Source organism: Danio rerio, chromosome 8 (genome assembly GCF_049306965.1).
Source record: "Danio rerio strain Tuebingen ecotype United States chromosome 8, GRCz12tu, whole genome shotgun sequence".
Taxonomy (NCBI): domain Eukaryota; kingdom Metazoa; phylum Chordata; class Actinopteri; order Cypriniformes; family Danionidae; genus Danio; species Danio rerio.
In genome coordinates, this window is record NC_133183.1 from 43,908,577 (window position 1) to 43,921,825 (window position 13,249).

The 13,249-nt window shown below is 34.8% G+C and overlaps 1 protein-coding gene across 4 annotated transcripts; it reads right to left on the bottom strand.

Moving 5' to 3' along the window:
- Positions 1–2,989: 2,989 nt before the first annotated feature.
- Positions 2,990–11,857, bottom strand: si:ch211-218o21.4. 4 transcript variants are annotated; one of them, XM_073910958.1, is made up of 5 exons: positions 11,820–11,857; positions 10,579–10,817; positions 10,381–10,483; positions 5,195–5,342; positions 2,990–3,276 (listed from the first exon to the last, which is right to left on the bottom strand). In XM_073910958.1, exons 2-5 carry the CDS (start codon positions 10,757–10,759, stop codon positions 3,160–3,162), a joined length of 549 nt encoding a protein of 182 aa, XP_073767059.1. In that variant the 5' UTR covers positions 10,760–10,817; positions 11,820–11,857; the 3' UTR covers positions 2,990–3,159. The 4 variants fall into 4 exon arrangements, with proteins under 4 accessions (XP_073767059.1, XP_017212998.1, XP_017212999.1 ...); XM_017357509.4 differs by having other exon boundaries at positions 5,177–5,342; XM_017357510.4 differs by having other exon boundaries at positions 10,381–10,492.
- Between the last annotated feature and the right edge of the window lie 1,392 nt (positions 11,858–13,249).

Genomic DNA, 13,249 nt, shown 5'->3' on the forward strand with positions numbered 1-13,249 from the left:
AAAGCACGCAAGCGTGTGTTTCCTACGCTCATGTAAGCACTGCAGTTGCGCAACTCCCATTCGGTTTGCAAAAAACGATACTATTTAATTACTGCAAACGTAGAGAGGTTAACATTACAGCTGAATTGTAGAAACAATGTTTGTTTAACGCAATGAATAATACGTGTTTTGATTTTTACACTTCAGACGAAACGTAGATTACAATTTTGACAATGCATTCACTTCATTTACCTAACTCTTTACCCTATTACCAGCTTAGCAGGCTAAAGTTAAAGTTACTTGCAATATTAGGATTTAAACAACCAAACCCTTTCATTTTCTTGTCGAGTGATCAAAATAGCGTCATTAATACTATTCAGTGCCATTTCTGTTCCAGAATTTTATTATTATTATTATTTTTTTTTTTTTTACATTTTTAGGATTTCATAATTTCAGTTGAAGGAGTAATTATTGAAATATAATATATTGGCCCCGCTCAGGATGTTGAAATTTATCTTTCTTTTTTTTTTTTTTTTTTTTAACAAATTTCACGTGAAAGGCCAAATGCCCCCCTGCCAGCAAACAATTTTGCATAAATAGACATCTAAATGTAGACAACTTGGCTAAAACAAGGCTAAATTTGGGCTATCAGTGAAAATCTAATAGATGTCTAAGAATAGGCTAAAACTAAACATCAAACAAACTGATTAGACAGATCTTATGTAGTCATTCTTTTCTGTTTATTTGATAACTAGTCTAGTTTTGGCCTGGGCATTAGATTTTCACTGACATCTCAAATTTAGCCTAGTTTTAGTCAAGACGACTGTTTAGACATCAATTAGACATCTTTTTAAAACAAAAAATACTTGCTGAGCTGTTACAGGACATTCTCCTATCTTTTAAAAGGTGTTTAAACTAAATAGTTACCATAATATTTACATATTCTAAGAGCTAAAAAGTCCCTCACTTTAACCTGCTAAAGAAGAATTACTAAAGATTACGATCTAAAAAATACATGTTATGATTTGCTTTGATACATGTAATAATAAATGTAACAAATGTTATCTTTTTTAAATGGTTCTAGGTTCTATTAACTATTAGAATTGTTATTTATGACTATATTACATACTCTCTTGGAGAAAATAAACACTAAGTACTCTTTGCAGTGCTTTGGGGTGTTTTTTTTTATTATTAAAAAAAAAACACACACAACAAAGCTTTAATAGTTTTTAATCTTTATCATCGACATCGAGGGGACTGATCCATTTTTTTTAATAAAAGGAATTAACTGAGCAAATGGTGTTAAATAGATTTAAGAAAATTAAGATTAAGAACTTAAAAAGATGTTTAAACCATTATTTTCAATATAAAATGAACTAAAATAAATGTAACACCTACACACTGAAAAAAAAATGATTCAGAGTTCCCAAAACAAATGACAGAGAATTGATTTGAAAGTTTTAACTTGTGTATTTAAAGCTCTACATGGACTTCCCCGACCTATATATCTGAACTTTTAAGTTTGTATTCTTCTCGTATCCCTTGGGTCCTCTGCTGAGCTCCTAATTGTTCACTAAATCCCGCTTAAAAACAAAAGGAGACAGAGCCTTCTCAGTCTATGCTTCAAAAATTTGGAACACATTACCTCTAGAAATTAGAGCTTGATCTAAATTAAGTAATTAAAAAATCAGTCAAAACCCACCTCTACTCTTTTACCTATTGATATAAATTGTTATTATTAATTTTTTTTTGACTCAATGACTACACATATTTTTTAAAATTTATTTTTGTTTTTTAAATTTTATTGTAGCATATATTGTCCTGTCTCTCTAATTGTTTATTATTGTTGCCATGTTTGTGAAGCAATTTTTTAAAGGAAACTGGTTGCAAACAATTTATATGGGCTTGATTTAAACAAACTGTTCAGAAAGTTGAACATTATTAAATTTAATGTATTTAAATTCAGCTCATATAAAGTGTTTGCAAACAGTTACCTCAAAAAATGCAGTAAATCCAATGAATCGATCTAGTAGTTTACCTTGCAGCATAATGCAGTTGGTCATGTCTATCATGACTCAATAGTCAAATATTACATGGTTTTGTTTTTTTATTTAACCGCACATTCTTTCTGTTACAAACTGGTGTCACAATATACTTGTATCAGTCAACAGAAAAATTCAGTTCGAAGGCAAACCAGCCTAAATATTTACATTTAGTCATTCTAATAACAGAACGGCATCAAATAAAAATGTTTAATGGGAATGACGTTATGATACAGCTGCAGAACATAAATAAAAAGTCAACTTGACAGAATAAAATGTAACACTTTATTATTGAACACTTTAGACAATCTACTAACAGCAAGCAAGTCTGCAACTACTTGTCACCAGATGAGTTATTATTAGGTTATTAATTACTCACCCCCATGTGGTTCCAAAATCTGAGACCTTCATTCATCTTCAGTACAAGAATAAACATAGTTTAGGTGAAATGAGAGAGCTCCCTCATCCTCCATAGACAGCAACTACTAAAAGACAATCAAAGTCCAGAAAAAGAAACCAAAAATATTGTCAAAACATTCCATGTGACTTCGGTGGTTCAGCATGAGGGGGTGAAATTGACTGTTTTGGGGGGATGGGAGGTGAACTAATCCTTTAAATATCTGCTATACTTCATATCATAATAGATCCACAACAGACACTCTCCTGACTATAAGTAACTTTGCAACTATGCGTCAGCTTATTTCACTAACCTTAAATTTATAGTTTGCAAATATTCTACAGCATATTAATATTATTAATATTATCTTACCTAAAATGAGTTAAAATAACATAATTTTTTAAAGTTTTTTTGGCGGAACAACTTAATTGTTTTAGGTTCAACCTCTTAAATTGTAAAAAACAAATAATTTTAAGTAACCGATTTGAGATGGGACAGCATGAAGAAACTGTATGGAACCTTTTTTTTGGTGTAAACCTCTAATGAGAGTTATTTGACAGGTAGTTGCAAAGTTACTTATCATTAGAACAACGTCTAAAATGGACTATTAACATGATGTTCAACCGGATAAAATGTATGAAAAGAATTAATAACAGGATTGTTTCAACGCATCACCGTGTGCTTTATTTCACAATGAAACTGGATGGCCAAATAAAGTTTGCTTTAGTCAGATGATCTGCTTCAGGAGTGAATGTTCTTCTGTAGAGCCGTGTGGACTTTCTTCAAGTTCTGCCGCACTCGCACAAACTCCAAAAGCTGAACCTCCTCGCGTACCTTCTGCTCCTCTTCCTTCTCCTTCTGAAATGTTAAAGAGACAAACGTAACACACACACAAACAAAACGGAAGGAACTTTCACATTTTAACTATTACTTCGATCAAATATCAATTGCTATAATCGCTAAAGAAAATATTGCATCTTCATGTACACATATGACGATGTTTTTACACATTACATATTATGAATTTAGGCAGCTATGCCATTTTAATGTAAACTATGGTTAAAGGCACAGCATGTGATTTATTTTTGCCACTAGAGGGCGCATATTCACAACAAACAAAGCTGTAGTTTAATGATGTTGTGACTGAGTGTGGAATCACAAGAGTAGTCATTTTCATTACAGCACGTCATGATTTTGCCATGTTCCATGTGATCATTAACATCTGTGTGTTGATCCTGGAACATAATTGTGTAGGAAAATGTAATCCACATCTATTCCCTACCTCTAAAACCACTGTAAATTATTCCCAAAATCAGAGGGAAATAATCGTTGGATAACAATCATGTAGAAGTATATAAACCTACGCCTAAACTTTACATAAAAGAAAAATGTATCCCTTAATTCTGATTAGCTGATTGGACTGTTGTTGTAGGATTAACATAGATGTTAATCCAAGAACATGTCCTTCTTGCTGAAATCAGGTTGTCGCTTCATTACATAATATGTGGCTTGAGCAGAAATCATGTTTATGGATGAGCTAAATTATTCAAAACTTATTATCATGATAGTATGAAGTAAAGCAAAAATTAAAACAAAAAACAAGCATGACGCAAACTCTTCTACGTCTTCCAGTCATGATCACATGGGGAAAAAGCAAAGCTGTTATATCACAATAAATACATTTTAGAGTTCTATTATAATGCTACTTTGCGGAGTCCATTATAACACAACATATTAAAGCAACTTTAGTGTATTCACGTTTTTAGAACAACCAAACCAGAAATTTCCTAAAATTGCTTATTTCTCTGGATTTGAACATTCTTCGAAACATTTTAGGATAATGTAATTACTATATAAAATTGTTCTAGTGGATTGTGGAAATTATAATGAAAAAAACTGTACAGTTTAATTATTAGGCCCCTGTATTTTTCCCCCAACTTCTGTTTAACGGAAAGAAGATTTCTAATCATAATTGTTTTCTAATATTTAATAACTGACTTTTTAAAAATCTTTGCCAAGATGACAACATAATATTTTACTACATATATATTCGGCTCAGTTGGCGTTTCTGTGTGGAGTTTGCATGTTCTCCCTGACTTCGCGCGGGTTTCCTCCGGGTGCTCCGGTTTCCCCCACAGTCCAAAAAAATGCAGTACAGGTGAATTGGGTAGGCTAAATTGTCCGTAGTGTATGAGTGTGTGTGTGTGTGTGTGAATGTTTCCCAGAGATGGGTTGCGGTTAGGAAGGGCATTCGCTGCGTAAAAACTTGCTGGATAAGTTGGCGGTTCATTCCGCTGTGGCGACCCCAGAGTAATAAAGGGAATAAGGCGACAAGAAAATGAATGAATGAATATTTTAAGATACTAGTAAAACTAGGCAAGTTAGGGTAATTAGGCTAATCATTGAATAACAATGATTTGCTCTGTAAACAATCAACAAAAATATATACTGCTTAAAGGCCAATAATATTGACCTTAAAATGGTTTTAAAATAATAATTCTAGCCAAAATAAAACAAATAAGTAAAAAATATTACATGAAATTCTGTAAAAAAAATATATTCTTGCTCTATTAAACATAATTTGCGAAATATTTGAAAAAGAAAAAAAAAACTCAGAGAATTGCTAATAATTTTGAATTTAACTGTACAAAATGTGATTTTAACCTCATGATTTTTTGTCAAGAATTAAGCTGCATGCTAAAACATGAATCTGAAATGCTGGCATAAAGGTTTGTGTTTGTTTGGTTTCAGCACACACATTTAGGAGGCTGCTGACCATCATCTCCTGATGCTTCTGCTGGCGTTGGAGAAGCACCTGCTCCAGAGGACTCCTGCTCTGCTCGCCCTCTTCCTTCTGCGTCTTCTCTCTCTTCCTCCTCTCCAGGACCATCTGAAGCTCTGGCTTAGCACACACCACCAGCCCTCTGTCCCGCCCAAAGAGCCAAACACAAAACACATATCAAAGTAACATTTTACCAGTGCTATTTCACTAATAATTGCATGGTTATTATTCTGAAAAAAGTATGCTTTGATTTGAATTTTTTACATTTTATTTAATTGTTTTCTTGTAAATCTTACCTCTTGACATTTTTAGGTATTTGATTGTTATTTGTTTGCTAAAAGTATTAATTTTCTAATTTAATTTTCTAATTTTCTAATTTAAATTGTATTATTTTTACTTTAGAACAGCAGGGGTGTCCAAACTCGGCCCTAAAGGGTCGGTGTCCTGCTGAGTTTTGCTCCAACTTGCTTCAACACAGCTGCCAAGAGGTTTTTAGGATAGCTAGTAAGATCTGGATTAGCTGTTTCAGGTGTGTCTGATTAGGGTTGGAGCTAAACTCTCCAGGACACTGGCCCTTCAGGACCGATTTTTGGACAGCCCTGAGATAAAGGGATAGTTCACTCAGAAACAGAAACAGCTATATTTACTGATTTTTTTACTTGTTCCAAACTTGTTTGACTCTCGTTCTTTTGTTGAACATAAAAGAAGATATTTTGAAGAACGCTGGAAAACTTTGCGTTTTGACTTCCATTAGTTTTTTTTTACTATGAAAGTCAACAGTTACATGTTTTCACTCTTGAATTCAACAGAATAAAGACGCTCATAAACATTTAATCTAAACTTTAAAGTGAGTTTATATTGAGTAAACTTTTTTTGGGGTGATCTACCCTTTTAAATGTGCTCTAAGCAATATTTAAAAATGCTTTTGAGTCAAACTAAATCCAAAACACACTCAGCCAATCTGCAGAAAGGGTTGTGTCTGGTAACTACAACAGATTTATCAAAGTGGGAAAAGGTGTTGTGGGTCTATAGGCAAGTTTTGTGCTTTGAAATATCAACATTTTGGGGGAAAATTTGCTTAATGCCCCTTTAAGTCCCCATAAATCGGAAGGTGCGACCGTTATTAATTCATATTGTGACGCAGCTCTTAGAGAAATAGAATACTAAATGACAAAACAGTGGGAGTGGCTTGTTTTTTCTACTGTGAGCTGAATGGATGTAGTAAAGTTTTTCATTCAGAAATATGGGGAAAAGTGTTTGGGAAGAGTTATTACAACTCTACAGACTCCTTCTCACCATTTCTGTTTGATGTCAGAACTGACAGTTGCAGCAGTGTGATTATATATGTGAGCCGTGGACATTTACTAAAATATACGTAATCTGATAAAGTCTATTGCTGCGCCCAAAACCGCATACTTCCATACTATATAGTACGCTAAAATCAGTAAGCGAGTTGAGTAGTATGTCCGAATTCACAGAATTCTAAAATCGATATGCGAGAAGTACCCGGATGACCTACTACTACCGGCGAGATTCTGAAATGCAGATCCCATGATGCCCCCTGAGAGAATTTATGAATGGAAGTGAAGCGATGCAACTCATGAGAAAAGGTCACATGATCATGACAAAATGGCAGATGCAGTAAATCCAAGTTAAATTCATACGGCTCACATTCATACTGTATATAATGTACTTTTCTAAGGGCCGACTAGTACATTTACATTTAAATGCAGTACCTACTGAGTAGAAGAAGGTTTCGGACCTAAGGGAAATTTACATTTGCATCTATGCACTTAGCAAATTATTAATTCAAAATTTAAGAGCAATTGAGGAAATAATTAATAATAAAGTAATTTCAAAATGTCCTTTTTGTATTGTGACATCATATGGAACTGTACATCAGTGTTTCTCAATCACGTTTCTGAAGGACTGCCAGCACTGAATGTCTTGGATGTCTGTTACACCCATTACAGGTATTTCAGTCTCTGCTGATGATCTGAATCAGGTGGGTTTGGTTAAGAAGACATGGATCATTTGTAAAGCTGGTGTTCCTCCAGGAATGTGGTTGAGAAACACTGCTCTACATGATGCCCCTTTTACAAAGCTTTTGCGTGCTCCTAAGAAATATTGGTAACTCACACAAAACTTTTAGAATTTCTCTCAAAAAAGCATTGCAATGTACTTTTTTCTATTTAATTTCCATCAAATAGCAAAAGTTTTTAAAAGCTTTGAAATGATGATTGTGAATCCTATCACAACAGCTATTAATGAACAATATTTCTTTGTATTACACATTTAAAAGTTAATTATATATATTTGTACAACCCTGCTGTCTGGTTCACAAATCTAATTGGCAGACAGCCGTGCAATATTCTACAGTAACAGCACTCGTACAGCCTCCTCACCCTTGTGTATTACTCTCCTCACATAAAGTGACAGCAGATCAATAAACTCAAATATTGCAGCTGTTGGACAAAATAATGTACTTTTGAGGCTTTTTTTAGGAGAGAATGTAGTTTGTATCTAGATTGTATCTAAGCTGCACCATGCACAAGATGGTGACAGAGACCGCATAATAAGCCCTTAGAGGAGGAAAAATGTTAGCGTAATGTTAAACTACAGCTTATCAAATCATTATAAAACTGGTAAGTGACTTTCTAAGTCGATCTCTCTCTTTTGTACGTTGTAGTGCTGTAATTGTAGTGTATTGAATGTGAGATGGAACTCACTTATTAGGAATGTATGTATTTTGTGTTGGGCCCTCTTTGTATAACCCTGAGTTATTTTAGGTTTGCCATCTATTTGTTTCTAATGTGTCTCCTGTTTTCAATACTACAGACTAGTTGAAAGAAGATATTCCCGCATGTGTTTAGCATTTTTCCTTACAGCAAACACAACAGTAATCTGGTAGTGTTTGCACTTCTATAGCTTTTTTGGGGTTAATTATTGTGATCTCACGATTGAAACAGAGAAATACTGGGAAATCTCTATAGACTAATGGCATTTTAAGCCAGTCAGTCTTATAAACTTAAAATGTGAGCACAATCACCTGTTTTGTCATCACTAGACATTAGTATAGAGAATCATTCAAATGAAGAAAGTTTTGTGAATTAGCTGTCTGACGTCACCTGCAGATGTGAATGAATAGCGAAAGAAAATAGTTCCTAATACAAAAGGGTTTTTAGACTCTCCGGGCTCTATTTTATTGATCTAGGCGCAAAGTCCAAAGTGCAGGGCACAAAAGCATTAAGGACGTATCCGATGCCAGTTTTGCTATTTTAAAGATGGGAAAACACACTCTGTGCCGTGACGCATGGTCTAACAGGATTGAGCTTATTCTCTTATTGAGTTATAGATGTGTTTTGAGAATAAACCAATCAGAGTCTCATCTCACATTCCCTTTAGGAGTCAGCTGGGTCACTTCATGGCACATTTGCTATTTACATGGCGAACTTTATAAGTGGAAAAACTGAACACTTCAAAACAGTTATGAAAACAGTTATCTAAACAGCATCTGCATCAAGAGGATAATGAGCCTAATTCATTCTGCCTTAACTTTCACTCTTTTGTGGATAAGGAAACTGTGTTGTACGTTCTCCACTGAAGACATCCGTTAGCCTACATAATTAGATTAGTTTAAGCGCAAAGATTTGTTTCAAAACTAGCTCTAAAAAAGGTTTCCAGCAAACGAATATATATATATATATATATATATATATATATATATATATATATATATATATATATATATATATATATATATATATATATATATCCAAAGACATGTCCTATGTCCCATGTGGTCCAAAACCTGACAGGTGAACAAATCTAGGCTTGTTTTAATAAAACAAATATAAATATGCACATAATAAATAATACTAATGATATCAATAACATTATACAAAGCAAAGCAAGATGTCATGAATAAACTGAAAAAAGCTCCCGAGATAAAGGCATGGAGGTAGTGGTTTCTATTTTTATAGAAAATAATAATTTTTGTAATATTTTAATCCTTAAATTTTTTCATTTGTAAAGATATTTGCGTATTTGCTGTACATCCTGCATGTTTTAAGCAATGTGTAAGCGAGGCGCACAACTGAAACGCTCAGCGCTGGACTTTAGACCTGCTCTCAGTCTCAGCTGGTCTATTGCGCAGTCTATTTCAGTTCCTCAAAATAGCAACGCGCCAGCAATGCACCTTAACACACCTCCATTTTAGACCAGAATGCCTATGGACGCACATATGATATATATTTATACAGCATGGTGCAAAACATCAAAATGACACTTGCGTCGAGCTGAAACTAGCAAATAACGTTTGCATTACGTTGCGCAGAGTGTATGATTGGGCCCTCAATGTTTGACTTTCTTTTTTAAATATACACGATTATGCTATCAAACTGTTTTATAAATGCAATATCACAGCAGTGTGTAGCAGTGTGGTAAGGCTGTATATCGTCACTGGTGGGGCACAAAGGCAACGCATGCCTACCACTAGCCATACCATACTGCTATTTGAGTGATATTGCTCATATATATATATATATATATATATATATATATATATATATATATATATATATATATATATATATATATATATATATATATATATATAAATATATATATAATATGTCAAAATATATGCCAGGAAACATTTTTTTCTGTTTATAATATACATGTATTTATTAAAAACCGTTGAATTAGCCAGCAAAATATTGTGTTCCCTGGCAAAAGCACTGGAATATAATTCCCCCAACATATAGTAAGCATCTAAAAGAATGCAAACTTTTGCACAAACCAAAAGCTTTAAAATACTGAATTTCCCTCTCATCTCATTCATCAAGCCATGCTCATTTGATTTACTTTTGAGCTCCTGTTTTTCTACAGAAGCAGCCAAACTAACTGATCTTCTGATTTCTGTAGTCTCTAAAGGACACGCTGTCAGGAAAGGCCTATCATTACAGTGTCTGACACAGCGTGGCCTGAGCATACTCTGCTGATAAAACCAGAGGGTGTACGATTGCAGTCGGTGTGTCCACACATGACTGCCTGATACAAAAGCCCAGCGAGAGAGAGCGAGCGAGGCTTCATCAATATTTCACCAACCCACTTTTACGATTTATCAGAGTCCTCGTGGATAGTTTTAGGAGGCAGAACTTTCTGTATAGTGATCTTACTTTCTGTGGGCCAGTAACAGCTCTTTGTGAAGCTCCTGGTGGCTCCTCGAGGCTTTCACTGGGTTGTTCAGGTTCCAGGGACCCTCGGCAGTATCACATTTATCTGCATTTTCTTAGACACAAAAGTTATTTCTGCAAGATTCTATAAGACACACTTCTCATGTCACTGCGTGTGTAAAAAATAGCATGGCAACGCACCTCGATTATGGCCATGATGATGCAAAGAACCGCAATGAACTGTGTCTGAGGTGGACTTGGCTCGAGGCTGTGCTGGTCTGCTGGAGACGTGGTTGTGTCCGGCGATGCTGTTGGATATGGCATTTTTCAGTTCTTGCTCGGTTGGTCTTATCGGGAGTGATTGTGCAGCGGCTGATCTCATCGCACACGCAGGTATCAGGAAGGGCCCTCAGCCAAAGCTCCTGCTGCATGCTGGGAAACTGTGCATTGGGGTCGCCAATGAAAGCAAAGAGAGTAACAAGAGGGGAGAGATTGAGTTTCACCTAAGTGGGGATCTATAATTTATCCGCTGGTCAAATACCTGCCCCACTCAAATCATTTGTCATTTCAAGCAAAATCACATCAACAGATTGCTCACCAGCGCCAAAGTGTGCATGATATACATGACCCCGTCATAAGTGTTGATTTTTGGAAATTGATATGTATGTGTTATATGAAAGTTGAGTAAATAAGCTTCCTATTGATGTACATTTTGTAAGGATTTGGACATTATTTGTTTAGATGCAACTAATTTCATTCTGAGGATAAAATTAAACAGAAATACTAAGAAAATCTCCTTTAACGCTGTCTAAATTAAAGTTTTGATAAGTTTACAGAAGAAAATTTACTAAATATCATAACAAAACATGATATTTATCTGATATTCTATTTTTTTTTTTTTTTTTTGCATAAAAAAAGAAATTTAATCATTTTGAAAAAGCATTTGTATCTTTGGCAAACATTTTACCTGTGTGTAAAATATTGTAAGTGTGGTTTAGTCCTCCAAGCTCATACATTTTAGAAATCTTACAACTAAAATATTAATTTACTGCATATATTGTAATATATGGAAGTCCGTTTCAGCCGCTGATTAAAAAGATAAAAGGTTATTATGACAAATTTGGGTGATAATTCAATGAAAAGTCATAATTATGACTCAAATTGGTCATAATAACCTAATTCAGTGGTAATAGTAGTAGTAAAGCGTTGTATTTAAAACATTGAAACTTTACAATTAGTTTGGTTTAGAAAATAACACACCAATACATGCCTGAGGTGAATAATTCACTACAGTCTGGATGTGTTGTAGACATCTAAACAGCCCATCTTCATTCAGGGAAATTATATTATGCAAATCATCATTAAAACAAGTCTTCTTGCATCGAACACAACGTTGTTGTTAAACGATACTAGAAAGAGCGAAAGCTTAGTTCTGAACTCACCGAAAGTGTGTCAGGGCTCCATGAGCGAGGTCTCTTCTGAGCAGCGGCGTGAGTATGAGTCAGATATCTGTTTACCTCTCAACACGGCGGTGGACACCTGAGAAAGGTGCTGTATCGCATTTCACTTAGTCACCGCTTGGGGGCAGTAAGCGTGCGAGAAATCAAACGGCTTCCAATCCTAGCCCCACATTTTCTTCACATTAAAGGGATAGTTCACCCCAAATTTAAAGTTTTATCAGCACTTGCTCTTCTCGTGTTTCTTATCTTTATTCTGTTATTGAACACAAAATAAGATATTTTGAAGAAAGCTGGAAACCCTGGCTGATGGTACTGAGGAGCAATGTTTTGTACCCAATATTTCAACAAAACATACACGTTTGTTTGTTTTTTGCTTAGGTTTTAGTTGTTTCTATCCGCTTGTTAAGTGGTGACGTGTTTGTGACGTAAGCCGCCATTCATTTGAGTGGAGAAATCATTCGTTTATGATCACGTTTTATTCCTATCACACATTAAAGTTAATTTTATATAAAATCATAGTGTACACAACAATCTCTGGGCTTGCTGCATAACAAATACAACAAAATGTAACAATTTATAAAAAAAATTAATCACTTTCTGGCCATTGGATATTAGGCATGGACATATATACTGCGATCGTGATTTTTGAAAGCATTAAATCGCTTTGTAAACGTTTATTATTACCATTTCATGAGTCTCCGCATTCAGTTGAATAGAGCGCTTGGACCCGGAAGCCGCTTCGCATGACGTCACACTTAACAAGCGGATAGAGTGGGGGAAAAGGAGGCTTTTCGAAGATTGCAAATAATAAACTCTGTGTTCAGACACTGTTCATTTCACTTACACGTTTTGTCCAGCCAGATAGGCTAATCCTCGCACCAAAATACAACTTTGAGCACTTTTGGATCGTAAATACATTAGGCTATAAACGGACTACAGTGCCTTCGGGGCGCTCGCCTGGGACCTCAGCCCCACCCTGCTACAGACAACTTTTCTAGCTTTTTTCAGAAATACAGTCCATGACAAAGATATAATCTCTCAGGTTATTATATTATAACCCACGTTATATATTATAAACAAATAAATACGCAAAAACACATAGACTTGCATGCCTTTTGGATTGTTTTTACCTGGAAAATACATCTGTTTTGCTTTACGGTTGTTGTAAAAGTTTTAAAACTGTGTGTATAAATGTGCCTACATACAGTATCATAAGACATATTTAAATAAGTGTATCGCACATGTGCACACAACCCGCTTACCTTAACAGATGACAGAAATGAGGCGTGAGGAACAAGTCTATCAAATGTCTGCAAGTTCCATCATAGATCGAGAACAACATTCAATATTCTTTTTTTGTCATGAAGTACAGCATAAAGCAGCCCATACCACATCTGCTATACATTTTATGG

Bases quoted from the DNA above. Each gene is read 5' to 3' on its own strand.
- si:ch211-218o21.4 (XM_009304144.5), bottom strand. From the start codon at position 10,759: ATGAGATCAGCCGCTGCACAATCACTCCCGATAAGACCAACCGAGCAA. The intron at 10,493-10,578 runs GTGCGTTGCCAT...TTTGTGTCTAAG, and splicing joins TCATCATGGCCATAATCGAG to AAAATGCAGATAAATGTGAT. The intron at 5,343-10,380 runs GTAAGATCACTA...TGGGCGGGACAG, and splicing joins CTGTTACTGGCCCACAGAAA to AGGGCTGGTGGTGTGTGCTA.